The sequence below is a fragment of the Xenopus tropicalis genome, chromosome 1 (assembly GCF_000004195.4).
Source record: "Xenopus tropicalis strain Nigerian chromosome 1, UCB_Xtro_10.0, whole genome shotgun sequence".
NCBI classification, from domain to species: domain Eukaryota; kingdom Metazoa; phylum Chordata; class Amphibia; order Anura; family Pipidae; genus Xenopus; species Xenopus tropicalis.
Genome location: NC_030677.2, coordinates 63,976,781 through 63,993,248, shown reverse-complemented (window position 1 = coordinate 63,993,248; position 16,468 = coordinate 63,976,781). Strand labels below are relative to the sequence as shown.

The 16,468-nt window shown below is 37.7% G+C and overlaps 1 protein-coding gene across 4 annotated transcripts in view; it reads right to left on the bottom strand.

Annotated features, from left to right (window-relative positions):
* sclt1 (sodium channel and clathrin linker 1) overlaps positions 1 to 16,468 on the bottom strand; it is a 69,997-nt gene that overhangs the window by 51,069 nt on the left and 2,460 nt on the right. For 2 of the 4 annotated variants that reach the window (NM_001199930.1, NM_001199932.1), the window contains 5 exon segments: positions 1,098 to 1,153; positions 2,722 to 2,794; positions 3,658 to 3,713; positions 9,418 to 9,485; positions 12,859 to 12,959. In NM_001199930.1, the coding sequence (NP_001186859.1) occupies positions 1,098 to 1,153; positions 2,722 to 2,794; positions 3,658 to 3,713; positions 9,418 to 9,485; positions 12,859 to 12,895 (290 nt within the window). In that variant the 5' untranslated portion in view covers positions 12,896 to 12,959. 4 annotated transcript variants of the gene reach the window in all.

Here is a 16,468-nt window from a genome sequence, read left to right as displayed (position 1 = left end):
ATGAGAATCTTCACAGACATATTTAACTCTGGGGGGTTTCTCACTAGGCATGTAACCAAAATCCCAAGTATTTAGGCAGTCCTTTAACAGGAAATTAAAGTGATTATCATGGCTGGGGGTCTTGTACCATCAGTAAGTAACTTTCAAAAATTCATGGGAAGATATTTGGAGAAATATATGGTCAAATATGACTATGAATATGTTTATGATAAAAAAAAGCTTCAGTTGTTACCCCTACACAATATGTCTGAATGAACAAATAAGAAACAATATATGAATCAGCACTTTTACTTACTTGGTGAAAAAGCATGATAGGTCCATTTAAAGTCAAAAGTACAAGATCACAAATGTATATAAATGTAACTCTTACTTAGTTTAGTTCCGGGCATACTGAGCAGGCATATTGTACGTGGAAAATGCAAATGAAACTTGTATTTCTCTAAGGACAGTGATTATCTGATTTCTAGACAACCAGTGACACTAATTTAAAATGTTTTTATTTGCTACATCCATTACTTCAAGCAGACAACATTTTGAAAAGTGTGGCACTTATTAAAATGTAAGCTACTTTACTACATTATCCAGATTTAAGATATGCTTCAGTGTGCCTTTATAATTCAGATGCAATTAGTCAATATTTGATAAGCCACACTGTTCCATTAACATAACACAATTTAAATAAGCTCATAAGCATCTAGTGCACTTTCCTGACATTTCAAAAATGTATTCTGGAACTAACTTACTCAGAGATTTGAAGTTGTAGCAAAAGATATAGATTATTGTCTAAATTAGGTTTATTTACACAATTAAGGCTTCAGCTACTGTGTGATTATAAGAAAAAAAACAGCAAAAAAAAAAAACTCTGTGTGCAGTGACTTGATAACTGGTTAACAGATTCCTCAATTTTTAAACACTTTTCCATACAATGGATCTTGGAAGAGACAGATTAAAAACTAGACTGGATTTCATTCAGCAAGCAGTTGAATTTTATAGATCTGTTTTTTTCTCAACCTTAGCTACTACATAACTATGTAAAACAGGAGTTAAACAGAGCTACATGGAATCGAAAGTTGTGTTTTGTGCTCCATTTGGCTTACCTTTCATTTTCCTTAGTAACATTTTCAATCTTCAATCGTATCTTACCCATTTCAGCCTGTTGAAATCAGAAAAAACAAAAAAAATATAAATATATATATAAAATATTAAAACTCATTATCGTTTACATGAAATGTTCCAACTGTTGCTAAACAGTGCAAGACTGCAGTTATATATCTTTAAGAGGACCTGTCAAACTAGAAATAATTTCAAATTATTTTTATTTTGCTTGACAAACACAATAGAAAACTTTACTTACACTATGGGGCAGATTTATGATTGCTCAAGCCTTTTGGCCTGACCAATCATAAAGGAAATTTTGCGTGAGTTGTAGAACTCACGCAGGATTTTGGGGAAAAAAACCTTGTTGATGGAGGTATTTTGTCCTGGGTGGCTTTCTTAATAAGAAAAAGTCTGCATCTAAAAGCTGCCAAATATAAAATGTTTAAAGGGATGATTTAATGGTGTACTTTTTATTTCTAAATTACACTTTTTACATAGCAAATAATTCACTCTACCATTTTAAATTTTGTGAACCAACAAATGTATTTTTTAGCTGTAATATTGGTGTGTAGGCAGCATCTCAGTGCATTGTGTCTGATTCTTACCTTTCAAAGGAGCCAGCACTACACATTAGAACTGCTTTCAGATAAGCTGCTGTTTTTCCTGCTCCCATGTAACTGGAGGAGTCCCAAGCTGGACTTGGATTTCTTACTATTGAGTGCTATTCTGATATCAACTGGGAGCTGCTATCTTGCTAACTTCCCATTGTTTTGCTGATTAGCTGCTGGGGTGGAAAGTGATGGGGTGATATCACTCCAACTTGCAGCGCAACAGTAAAGTCTAACTGAAGTTTATCAGAGCACAAGTCACAAGGCTGTAGCACCCTGGGAAATGAAGAATATGGCTAGAGCCCCATGTGAAATTTCAAAATTAAATATAAAAAATATCTGTCTGCATTTTTGAAAGACAGATTTCAATGCAAGATTCTGCTGGAGAAGCTCTATTAACTGATGCATTTTGAAAAAAAACATGTTTTTCCATGACAGTATTCCTTTAAAATTTGTTTCCTTTAGTCTTGGAATTCACAACCACAGCAAACAGCTAGGTGCCATTATGTGAACACTGCTATAATGGAAAGCTTTGTATCATCCCAAAATTTTGTTTATGCACCAGAATTGGGGTCCTGATGCCCATAAACTGGCTACATGATTATAGACAATGAGGAGGGTAGGCAATATATGACTGAAAGCTGAGAATTTTAAATACCTTTATTAGGCTGATGCCACACCAGGCGTAGGGCAGATTTTTTCGGCAAGCGGAAAAACGCTTGCCGAAAAATCAGCCCTACGCCTGCTACTTGTGCCTGCACCCGAATGAATGGGATACGCTCGGGTGCAGGCACATGTAGCCGATATACGCATGAAAACGCGAGAGAATGCAAAGTCTCGCGTTTTCATGCGTATATCGGCTACATGTGCCTGCACCCGAGCGTATCCTATTCATTCGGGTGCAGGCACAAGTAGCAGGAGTAGGGCTGATTTTTCGGCAAGCGCTGAGCATAAAAAAACTCTCTCCCAGTCCCATATACTGTATGATATATATTTTAAAGTGCTAACAAAATACCTGATAAAAATGAAGTTGTTCTATCAACTCTTCTGGGTATTTATCAATTTCTTCATTTTGTAGACCTAAACTTCTAGAGTGGAAAAAACAAAATGATGCTAAAATGAAAACATACTAGTGTTTAAAATGTTGGGAATCACCCAGAAATGTTCAAGCTTTTTAAAACAGAAATTGATACAGGTATGGGACCTGTTATCCAGAATGCTTGGGGACCTGGGGTCTTCTGGATAAGGGGCCTTTCCGTAATTTGGATCTCCATGCCTTAAGTCTGCTAAAAATCATTTAAATATTGAATAAACCCAATAGGATTGTTTTGCCTCCAACAAGGATCAATTATATCTTAGATAGCATCAAGTATAAGGTACTGTTTTATAATTACAGAGAAAAAGGAAATCATTTTTAAATATTAGAATTATTTGCCTAGAATGGAGTCTATGGGAGATGGCATTTCCGTAATTCAGAACTTTCTGGATAACAGGTTTCTGGATAAGGGATCCCGTACCTGTACATTAATTTTGCCGCAGTTAAATCTTTCTTATGCAAGCCATGGGTATGAACTGAATTAAACAAATATGTGCCTATGCATAGTCCTAAATGATAGTCTGTTAAAATGCCATATCAGCCATGTCCTGAGTCATCAAGAGATTCCGGATTTATAACAGAGAAAAAAAATGTAGCATCACAGGGGGTGCCAGTTGTTCATAAGTGATTAGAATCACTGGGGGTGCCTAACAACTAAGCATTAGTGACTCTACCTTTAGTTCTTCTTAAATGCACACATATAATCATGAGAGGCACAGCTGAGAAATTTCAAAAGGTGAATTAGACTAGAAAGCCTAATAGGATTCTACATGAAGGCTTCATAGTCAAACACAATACAGAAACCTTTGCTACTGGGTACCATGTTATATGGTGCATTAAAATGTAACACTTTACCGTCTTTCATTCATTCGAGATGTTGCATTATTATCCTCTCTCAAAAAATCACCATCCTAAAAAAGAAAAATATTACAAGTTTTTGTTTGCTTGAAAAACAAGGGTTCCTTTCCTTTCAACCCATGTTCAGAAAAGTTTTTTAGTAATCATGATACAGATGGGAAAAAGTTGTAATGATCTATGGGAAATGAAGCATTTTATCTTAGCACACATATATAATTCTGAAGAGGAGCCTTATTTACCAGCTTTTGTTAGACATAAAAGTGGTAGGACACTTAAGGGTTGTGGCACTCATTGTATTTTTATTGCTATTACATGCAAAGAGCAAATCTGTGCAGTTCTTGTCAATTTGGTTTTGCCAACAGCAGCAGTGGCTGTGTTCGTCGCTGGCTTTTAAATTAGATGTAGGGAGGCGTGGTCCTATATACTGCCCCGCAAGGGTAAATTTGTAAAGTGGCTTTTTGATATATATGGATACAATTTTTAACATTCAGTTAAGGGATATAAATATATTAGTGTGGGTTTGTTTTAAATTTAGCATCTGCTGTCTACAGTGAATGATGTGCAATTTCCACATATTGTAAATAAATAAACAAATTCAGTAAGATTGTTTTGCCAATATAGATTCATGCAGCTTGGCGAGGATTAAACATAATGTTCTGTTTTATTTTTATAGAAAAAAAAGGAAATTATTTTTAGAAATTAGAATTATTTGCTTACAGTCAGAAGGGTGCACAACAGAATCTGTAGACTGATTGCCTAGGGACAAGTATATAAACCTTTGAATACCCATCTACCATCAGAGAGATTGTAAAATGTTACATTTATTGTTTAACCCCTGGTGGTGAATGTCTAATATCAATTGCTGGAAGAAGAGTCTGACACACCAGGACCAAGCTAATTTGATTGTTGAAGTAGAGTTAAGTATGTGATACATGATTAAAGTCACTAGGGGTGACTTCACCTTACCTTGCCCTTTAAATACAATATATACAGCACACACTTAAGACCTTATATTACAAAGAAGGGGCCATGACAATATATGTCTTTGAATAATTCAAATTCCCTTTAATGCAGTTAAATATCTCTGCCAAGTAGCAGCAAGCAAAATTATCATGTTCAAGTACAGGGGAAATACTGTTGACAGAAAATTATATTTGGTGTAACAGATGCTTTTATTTACAATCCCAAAGTAATACATTGATTACTAGATACTGTTTTAAAAGGAGACATATCCTATAAAAATGATGAATGTACCAGGGAATTATACTCCTCTAGATATAGAAGGAATGTGCTTAAAAAGTTGTGTTTCTAACTGATTTATTGAGAAATTCCACAAAAACCCCACTAGCCCCGCCCATCTGTTCCACTTCCTGCTGGCTGAATTCTCTGGATGAGCTGGGGAGCCGGCGGCCCTCCATACCCTGCACTGTAGGATAGGAACCAATCAGCAGCTAGGCTGACCTGATAGGGAACTGAAGCCTGTCTTTGCTTGTGTGAGTGCAGGGCTGTGATTGGCTCTCCCCCTCCTACTGTGCTTCTGGCAGGGACCGTTAGGACACGCCCACTCTCCATTTCAAACCCGGACAGAGAAGTGATAGGATCTATAGGGAGCTCCAATAAAGGGGCCATTGTTACAGATAGGATTAATGTTTAGCCGAAAGGGAAACCAGCACCGGATATTATTCATAATTGCCTACAAAATTAGGGTTTTCCCATTTATCCAATATGTCTCCTTTAATAATAACTTGAATCCTCTAAACAGACCCAGCTGAAAGCTTGGAAAACACAAAAAGTCAAAATATGAGCACAGAGACTACTCTCTCTATATTTCAAAGATAGAAACACTGAACTGTGCCGTGAGTACATATTTTCATAAACATGAACATGATAACATTGTGGTGAAGAGGAAGAGTACCACTTGATGAAGTACTTTTTGTATGTATAGCCAGGTTTCATTGTCCAAACATAAATGGAGGTCATTATTAACCTTAAAGGACATGTAAACCCCACACACAAAAATTTAATCAGTGAACAGCCTCTTTGAAATCTTTCAATACCTGCCACACTGGTTGTCCAGAGGTTAAGGCTGATGCCACACGTGGCGTAGGGCTGATTTTTTCGGCAAGCGGAAAACCGCTTGCCGAAAATTCAGCCCTACGCCATGTGTGGCATCAGCCTAACAGTAAGGCTGCAACATCCCCTTAATCACTTAGATTTGCTTCTCCTCCTGTAACCCACTCAGCCCCCACCCTCAGGAATTTACTTTGGCTGTTGGCTTGTGGGCATGCTCAGTTGTTCTAAGCTTAGATTACTAAACACGCCCCCCAGACTAGCAGCCAGTGAAGCGATGGCATTGCTGGTTCCCATAAAAACTCAGCTCTAGCTGTCTGCTTCAATTTTTTTCTCCCAACCTCCTCTCCTGAACACAGCAGAACTTTTATCAAAGACAGTTGTGCCTGTGTGAGCCTGTATTCTTGATGAAATGTATGCTGAATAAGGGTCTGTGTGTAGGCTGTTTGCAGATTTAAATGTATCTGATTATGTATCAGAGGAAAAATGGCCACCAGATGAAAGCTGCTATTTGGTTTAGGAAAATGTGATGGTGCTGGCAAGCGGAGGGGATATATGCAGTACAAATAATGCCATTTGGGTGGGGGAGGCATGCCAAACTGATATACATTGTAGGCAAATGTTGGCTTTACATGTCCTTTAAGTCAGTCACAGGGACCTAATGGGTCATACGATCATATATAATAGAGACTACTCTCTTTTGGGGAAGAGTTTGGAGACACAATAGTTCATAAATTGTTACTGGGGAGATTCCTGCTCCTGCATAAATATAAATTTTATTTACATATAGCTAAATATCATACTTATGAAGATGATTGCATAAGAATGATAAAGTGGTTGCACAAGATTTTGATTGGTCAAATGGTATTACTCTTACAGGTGCTAGGTAAAAGATAAAGGGCCTGATTCACTAAAGTGCAATAAAAATTATCGCACGCTTTTTTGCGTTAAAAAACGTAAAATAATTTGCGCGCGATTCACCATAGTATTATTGCGTGCGAAAAATCGCCATTTTCGCATGGGTTATTTCTCACACTAGTTTTACCGCATGCGTTAATTTCCGCGCTGAAAAGAATACGATCGCATGATTCACTATAACTTTTGCGCGCTAAATATCGCATTCGGCTATGCGAAAATTAACACCTACTACAGGCAGGCGGAAAATTATACAAAAGTACAGTAAATGATTTTTTGCAATAAAATATGGACTTACAGTGTTATTTATTCAAGTATGTGTTTCCCCTAGAGTGACGCAGCCGCCAGTTGGAGCGAAATGTTCATTTTTAAAACAGTAATTTTCTGCAAGTATTGGCGTGTATGGCTAACATGGTGTGCGTTCATTTGCGCGACTATTTATATTTGGCTACAAGTGATGAAATGTTTTGCCAGGCATGGATTTGCAGCGAATTTTTAGACGTGCGTTGAATTTTTTTGCGGCGGATTTTTTCATGCGTTTCGCAAAACAATCCGCCAATGGCAAAACTCATGAAAAAATTTGCCACGCAAAAATTCACCGCACATACAAAAATTTATACAAGCATCAAAAAATAATAGTCACAGCAACAATTTTTTTGCCCGCACAACATTTTTGCCGTTTCGTGGATCTTTCGAAAGATTTGCTAATTTTTCACTAAAGATAACCAGAACACATTTGCTCATCACTAGTGGCTACTATTTATAAGCATCTACTATTTATATGCTACCATTTATATGCTACCATTTATATGTGGCTAATATTTATATACACCATTTATATGCGGCGACAATTTTTATACACTATTTCTATGCTACCATTCATATGCGGTGACTATTCGCGGGCGTAATTTAGCACATGTACCAGCAAATACCGCATTGAAATAGTCTTCGCGAGTTAAATAACGCATGCAATATAGCGCGTAAAAAAGCGCTTATAGTGAATCGTGCGCAAAAATCGCCAAAATTAAGCCGCGGTAAAAATTTTAGCACACAATAAAAATAGCGCATATTTTATCGCCCTTTAGTGAATCAGGCCCAAAGACTCACAATAATACTCATTATGTTGTGGTGCTGGTTTAGATAAAAAAATAAAGGAAGACTGATATTTATTTCTCTTTTTCTCAAACAATCCATCAAGTTAATGTCTAAGGCATAGGTAGAATAGGATGGTCTGATATTTATTCAAAATGAATTACCCAAAATAATGACTTTCAATGATTTTCTGATGTAACTGTATCAGGTTTTAGCGTTTATTGGCAATATTTGTTTAGGGTGATTACATTTACTATATTTTTTACTGAGAAGCATACATCATGGGTTTTTTATAACAAGATTTAGGTTTTATCACAGTAAAATGAGCTTTGGAAAATAAATGTAAGCCGATGAGTAGGCTGACATCTTCTGTATAGGATTAAGTTAGACCTGCTTCTGTCATCAGGTAGCCTGCTTATGAACTCCAGAAATAACTGTAGAATGTACATAAATGTCTATCTAGAAAAACAAAGATAATTTAGGACAATAAAAGGGAGTTACTTCATATTTTTTTTTGAATAGTCAAAAGCAGATCTGATTCTCAGAATAAAACAGGATTTTACAAGGATATAGAAATCGGATTTCGCTTCTGAAAATAAAGCTTTGGCATTTCTATCTAGATAAAGCACATAGTCCTATGTCGCTGATTGCTGCTGAATAAAAAAATATTTTATTCTCTAAAATTTTAACTTGTTTTTTTGTAATATGATAATTTTAGGCAACAAAATATTTTAAGATCAAAATTCAACTTGTGTAGGGATGTTTAAATATCTGTACTGTGCTGAACTGCCCATGGTAGCAGTGAGCAGCCACCTGTGAATGCACACACAGGGCAGATTTCTGACTGCAAATGTTTAGTATTAGGATGGTATAAAATATCTACAATTGCTTATTGAATCAAACATGGCAGATCAAATTCACTGTCACGGTCGGCACCCTAAACCAGAACAGATGCCGAGTTCCCTTGTCTCAGCTCGGCTTCACCAGTATTGTGACCGCCTTTGGCTTCGGGAGGAGCCCTCAGCTACTCAGATGCCACCTGGACTTAACGAGGGGAACAAGGCAGGAGTTCTGGCAAGCAAAGGGGCATGACTGTAGATAAAGTCAGTTAGGCCGAAGATCACGGTACAAATAGGGTTAAACAAGGTCGTCGTCAGGCAGGCTAGGTCGGGGCGGGTAGTAATCAAGGATAGTCAGACAGGCAAGGGTCAAACCGGATAATCAATACAGCAGGATGAGACGAAATTGTAGTCGAAGTACAAGCCGAGGTCAGATATGGATAATCAGAATAGTCAGGAGCAAGCCGGGTCAAAAACACAGGAAGGCAACAAGCAGGATACAGGAACGAAATACACAAGGCTCAGAAAGGCACCAGGAATGAAATCCTATCACGGGCAATGAAAAAGTGGCAAAGTCCCTTTAAATACATTTGAATTTCGCGCCATTGTGCGCGCTGACGTCATCACGCCAGTGCGCATGCGCTTAAACAACGCGGAAGTGCGCGCACGCGCACACTAGGAAGCAACTGGCGCAGGGGGCAGACGGCGCGGCGGGCGTCCCCGCCGATGGTGGCGCGGCGGGCGTCCCCGCCGCGCTGGTAAGGTTGTTACATTCACATAATAAACAAGCTGAGCTGCACAAGGAAGTATTTCTGATATGAATTATAAGAAGTAGAAATACCTGGTCAACACTGTGTCCACCATAATTTTTATCTTCATATCGTTTAAGCGCAGACCTCAGCTTCTGGACTGAAAGGCGGGAAATAATAAACATAAAAAAATATCGGAATATGATGGAAGGGTTATTAAAGGCACCTTGAACACATTGTGCTTATAACTAAAAAGGTAAAAAGTAAAGTTTAATTTAGAGGGCATCTACCACTCTTAATAGGCTTACTCCACTGAAGCTGCAAGCTGTCATAGCCTGCTGTCTGGGTGGAGAAAAACCTATAATGACAATGATATCAGCATAACCAGACAGGCATTACATGAAGATACTTGGTGGACGTTGCCATGATTTAAACTATAGAAGGGGTCCTGAACACAAAAAGATTAGAAATTAAAAACATGTTTTAGAAGGTATACTGCTTTTATTTTGAAGACAATGGATATTACACAACTAACAATAATGACATTGCCTATCTATAAAATAATTTAATAGAGGGACACATCTATTTCCAGTATATTAGCACATGAAACACTGGTCTAGTCTTTATTTTAACTAGAATTCCACATTTCATGTTGTACATGCATGCACCACACTAATTATTATCCCAACAGGGAATTGCTGGAAGTAGATTTTCAACCACTTATTAAAGGGGAAAACAATTCTCGAAAGAATAAATCAAGATAAAAACACTTCAGGGAAAGCAGCAGATGTACATAGTGTTCCTCAGAAGCTCATCAAGCTATGTACTTAGATCCTCTGATTTGCACTTTGAAATGCCTAATATTTTTTATTCTGACTGTTATTGGTAATCTGGGATTCATCTGAATAATATTTATAACATTTATTGCCCAAATGATAGACAGTTACATTTAACAGACGTTAAGATTTATTTAATGATGCGGAAAAGGGAGCAAAGATGTCTTTTTTTACTAAACTATATTGTTCAATAAAAATCATTGCCCAAATTGCTCACTGATATGTCAGAGGCAAATAGGTACAAATTACATGTATAAAATTACTCAATTAATATCAATTTAACATTACAGTTGCTAAAGTTGAGCCAAGTACTGGAATATTGTATCCTGAAGAAGAAACTGCAGAGAATGTACAAAAAGGAATATTGTGTAGTTAACTATATGTTATGTGAAGAAATACAATTTTCATAAACAAAAGAAAGAAAGATGTGTATAGGTATACAGGCCATGTCATTTTTTAAAAACAATGAGCGGAAAAGAGAGGTGCATACATTGATGGACACATGAATCCAAAGCAACCAAAACAAGTGAGAAGGGTAGCATACAAGTACAACCATCATGAATTTGTCTGCAGGTTGAAAAAAAAAAGGAAGTCGTTAGGGAGCTTATGACTTGATAAATCTAATTGCTGATTGGTTGCTTTGGGCAACATCACTGGTGATATTTATCTCCAATGTTAGTAACCAGCCCCTAATTTCATCTTGATTAGAACACTACAGCAGTTCTATTCTTTGTACAGAAAGCCCTACATTTAAAAAACGAAGGCCAATAACAAAGTTATATTAACAAGATATAAAAATGTAATTTTCAAGTTAATTTTCTTACACAGATGTTAAATAAACTCACATGTGCAAGCTTGTTTCTTTCTTACTGAAGTTAAAATCATTGGGAGGGTTCCAAATGTTAGGACACTCCCCAGTGATTAAGATCTCATACCTGATACCACAGGCCGATGCATCAGTCCACGGTACATACAGGCCAGCAATCCTCGTCCTTCCCTGACGTTTTGCTGCAATCCCGGGGCCCACACATGCGCAGTAGAGTAAAAAAGTCGACTTTTTGTTAAAGCGCAGCTTTTCAATCTACTGCACATGGGCAGCCATATCGAAGACAAAAGACTGAAGACGATCACTCGTCTGCATGTACCCCGGGGTGGTGCATTTTTTTGCTAACAGGAGCACCAGCCTGGGGTATCAGCTAAATTAATACAATCACTAGGGAATGCCTCCAGTGATTTGAGCTTTCCTTCTCCTTTAAACAAAAAAATTGTAGTATTTGCAAAGTGTTATAGTTATTATGGGTACATTTTAAATCAAAATCAATAGCTCTTTATACCAAAAAAAATATATTTGACTTTTTTTAAATTAAAGGGAAAGAAACAATATAGTTTCAGTTCAAGTCTTATTGATTTTACTCATATTGATATCCATATTGGCCTTTTTAATACACTTCTAAAAATGTTATAACTGTTTTGGTATCTTTTTTTAAAGAAATTTCACAATTCCATTCTTTTTGCCCTTGTATTATGGAAAATATTATTTTACTGCTCTTTTATATTTTCTATTTCTGCCATTAACCTTTTGTGTTTTTGTATTTCTTCCCTTGGGAGTTAATTAGTAAGGTGTCGATACTGCCAAAAACAAACACCAAGACACTGTGTTATACTATATAGCATTAACAAAAATATGCAAAAAGAAAATACAACTTAATTTATGTTTGTTATTAAGGGGTTAATTTAGCAACGTTCAAATTCCATTTTATTTTTTCAAAATACGGATTCTTAAACTTAAATGTAAAACTTCGGCATGTAAAAGCTTGTGAGTTCATGTAGAATTCAGTGGGAGTTGTCCTAGGCAAAAATTAAAAGTCATTTTTTTAATTCGAGTTTTTTGTAATTTTTGTAGTTTTGAGTTTGTAGACCCATTGAATTTGAACAACTTTTTTTACATTCTAATTTTATAATAGGTAAGCAAACAAATTTAGAGTTTATTACAACTGAAAAAAACCCCTCAAATTCACAAATCTGAATTTTCATAAATAACCCTACCCATACTTAATTTAATAAAAAGGGCATTTGAGGACCATCGGTTTCCTGTACAGGTCTGAGAAGGTGACAGTGCCTTAATTTTAGGGTACTTAGGTATATAAATTTAGTGACTTTCATAAGGTTGGCAATATGTCTGTATTATATATACACAAATTGAATTACCTTATTTTTACTCCTTTTGTGTGCAGCGATGTACATTTTACTGTAGTAAAGTATGGGATCCCTTATGCAGAAACTCGTTATCCAGAAAGTTCCGAATTACGGAAACACCATCCCCCATAGACTCCATTATAAGCAAATAATTCTAATTTTTAAAAATTTCAATTTTTTTTTAAAGATTTCTTTTTTCTCTGTAATGATTAAACAATACCTTGTATTTAATCCTAACTAAGATATAAATTAATCCTTATTGGAGGCAAAGCAATCCTGCTGGGTTTATTCAATATTTAAAAGATTTTTAGCAAACTTAAGTTATGGGGATCCAAATTAGGGAAGATCCCTTATCCGGAAAACCCCAGGTCCTGAGCATTCTGGATAACAGGTCCCATACCTGTACAAACATATATAAATATGAACAGTTACAAACATTAAGTACTGATGTGCTGAAAGACAGGAAGAAAGAGGTCAATATACAGTAACTTAAATTGTTACCTTCCTCTCTGAGAAACTCATTTTCCAAGGTTGTCATACTGTGGATATTTCTACAGCCAAATAGTCAGTGGAATCTCTAGTTACGGTGAATGGATCTGAAACTAAATAAACAAAGTATCAGTGGCAGCTTCACAGTCCTTCTACAGCAATTAACAATGAAATAACTAAAACGAAAAACAACTTACATAAATACACCAGTGACAGTTTCACAGTTGTGACTATTAGCAATTCAGTAATTACAGAAAAAAACTACCACCATAAATACAGTACCAATGACAGTTTCACAGTTGTTATAAAAGCATTTGCAGCTCAATAATTAAAGAACAAATATAGTGATCTATTATTTTGTGAATATGAATTTCTGGATTAGTAACATATTAACAAGGGGATATAGCGACACTATAGCTAGTGTTTAGGATTGCATCACTAGTAAAGAAGAGCTACACTATTATTTTTTCTGCATCCCAGAATTAGTTACAGGTCCAACACTCCAGCATGTGCATGGAAAATTAGTTCTGTCAGTCATGGTTGGCTATAGGCTGAAGTACTGTTTACATTTCTCAGACATAGCTGGTTCACTGTGCTTTGCTAAATTAATCCATGTTGGAGTACTGAAACTGTATGTAATGGTGGACAGTAAGGTGGGTTGAAGGGATTTAAAAAAAAATAATAATATAATCCATTACTGTAGCAGGCAGCATGGGACAGGCAGAGTAAGGCACATAGGCAGCATTTGGCAGACAGATTATGGCACACACAGGCAGCATAGGGCAGGAAGAGTATGGCACACACAGTCAGCATAGGGCAGGCAGAGTATGGCACACACAGGCAGCATAGGGTAGGCAGAGTATGGCACACACGGGCAGCATAGGCAGGCAGTGTATGGCATACACAGGCAGGGTAGGGCAGGGAGAGTATGGCATACACAGGAAGTATAGGGCAGGCAGAATATGCTACACTCAGGCAGCATAGGGCAGGCAGAATACTGCCTGTGTTGCCATACTCTCCTTACCCTACCCTGCCTGTGTGTACCTTACTTTGCCGGGTGGGGGCACAGAGGGGGCTTGCGGGCCACCAGTTAGGCAGCACTGATCTAAACTAATAATGCAACTTGCTTACACTGCGGTCTGTTGAGAGATCTGTTGAGGTCTAACACATTCATCCTTCACTTGCATAGCGAGTAGAAAAGCACACAATATACACACACACATAATTAAGGCCATTTGCCACTGCAAAAGTCTGACTATGACTCTTCCACACTTTAAATTTGGTTCTATTGAATTCAAATTTGTGAAAACATTCAGACATTGTGCAAACATTCTAAGCTGAATCACATGGCGAGCATGTATATCTGTGACTGGCGCAAAATTATTATTTATATAGTGCCAACCTATTCTAGAATGCTTTAGATAATACATCATTTGCAGGGCTGCCAGCAAGAATCAGATACACACAAGTACATACTATGAAGCGAGTAAGGCCCTCCCCCAGGGGACCCCAACTATAAATCCATTGGTCACGTTGGCTCATGGGCAGAGAGCCTTGCTAACAAGTAGAATGTTGCCCCAATGATTAAAAATACAGTGGTGTGAAAAACTATTTGCCCCCTTCCTGATTTCTTATTCTTTTGCATGTTTGTCACACAAAATGTTTCTGATCATCAAACACATTTAACTATTAGTCAAAGATAACACAAGTAAACACAAAATGCAGTTTTTAAATGAGGGTTTTTATTATTTAGGGAGAAAAAAAATCCAAACCTACATGGCCCTGTGTGAAAAAGTAATTGCCCCCTGAACCTAATAACTGGTTGGGCTACCCTTAGCAGCAATAACTGCAATCAAGCGTTTGCGATAACTTGCAACGAGTCTTTTACAGCGCTCTGGAGGAATTTTGGCCCACTCATCTTTGCAGAATTGTTGTAATTCAGCTTTATTTGAGGGTTTTCTAGCATGAACCGCCTTTTTAAGGTCATGCCACAACATCTCAATAGGATTCAGGTCAGGACTTTGACTAGGCCACTCCAAAGTCTTCATTTTGTTTTTCTTCAGCCATTCAGAGGTGGATTTGCTGATGTGTTTTGGGTCATTGTCCTGCTGCAGTACCCAAGATCGCTTCAGCTTGAGTTGACAAACAGATGGCCGGACATTCTCCTTCAGGATTTTTTGGTAGACAGTAGAATTCATGGTTCCATCTATCACAGCAAGCCTTCCAGGTCCTGAAGCAGCAAAACAAGCCCAGACCATCACACTACCACCACCATATTTTACTGTTGGTATGGTGTTCTTTTTCTGAAATGCTGTGTTACTTTTACGCCAGATGTAACGGGACACGCACCTTCCAAAAAGTTAAACTTTTGTCTCGTCGGTCCACAAGGTATTTTCCCAAAAGTCTTGGCAATCATTGAGATGTTTTTTAGCAAAATTGAGACGAGCCTTAATGTTCTTTTTGCTTAAAAGTGGTTTGCGCCTTGGAAATCTGCCATGCAGGCCGTTTTTGCCCAGTCTCTTTCTTATGGTGGAGTCGTGAACACTGACCTTAATTGAGGCAAGCGAGGCCTGCAGTTCTTTAGATGTTGTCCTGGGGTCTTTTGTGGCCTCTCGGATGAGTTGTCTCTGCGCTCTTGGGGTAATTTTGGTCGGCTGGCCACTCCTGGGAAGGTTCACCACTGTTCCATGTTTTTGCCATTTGTGGATAATGGCTCTCACTGTGGTTCGCTGGAGTCCCAAAGCTTTAGAAATGGCTTTATAACCTTTACCAGACTGATAGATCTCAATTACTTTTGTTCTCATTTGTTCCTGAATTTCTTTGGATCTTGGCATGATGTCTAGCTTCTGAGGTGCTTTTGGTCTACTTCTCTGTGTCAGGTAGCTCCTATTTAAGTGATTTCTTGATTGAAACAGGTGTGGCAATAATCAGGCCTGGGGGTGACTACAGAAATTGAACTCAGGTGTGATAAACCACAGTTAAGTTATTTTTTAACAAGGGGGGCAATCACTTTTTCACACAGGGCCATGTAGATTTGGAGTTTTTTTTCTCCCTTAATAACGTAAACCTTCATTTAAAAACTGCATTTTGTGTTCAATTATGTTATCTTTGACTAATAGTTAACGGTTTTTGATGAGCAGAAACATTTAAGTGTGACAAACATGCAAAAGAATAAGAAATCAGGAAGGGGGCAAATAGTTTTTCACACCACTGTAAATGACCCAGACACTTAAAACCACACCTTTGGTCCTACCCAAGCTTGCCTTATTATACTGAAATTCCACCCATGATTAACCGAAACTCCAACCGCTCACTGCAAGCCCCGTTCCCTTTGTGACACGCAAATTGCACTTTTAGCCCCCCTCTACCATGGGATCCCTCCCTGGCTTCAGTACTCCCCTGATGGTGGCCCTGATCATTCTCATCAGTTGGGCTTACAATATATGTTTCCTATTACCAGGGCCACACTTGTGTTTTCTGCACTGGTCCCTCCTCACCCCAGCCAAAGTGCAGAAATGTACTGGGTGGCCAGCATTGGGAAGACTGCCTTAAGCGTTGCAAGGCTCACAAACTCCCCTATGGTCAATTTTAGCAGGAACCACAGGAGTGATGGAGAAAACCC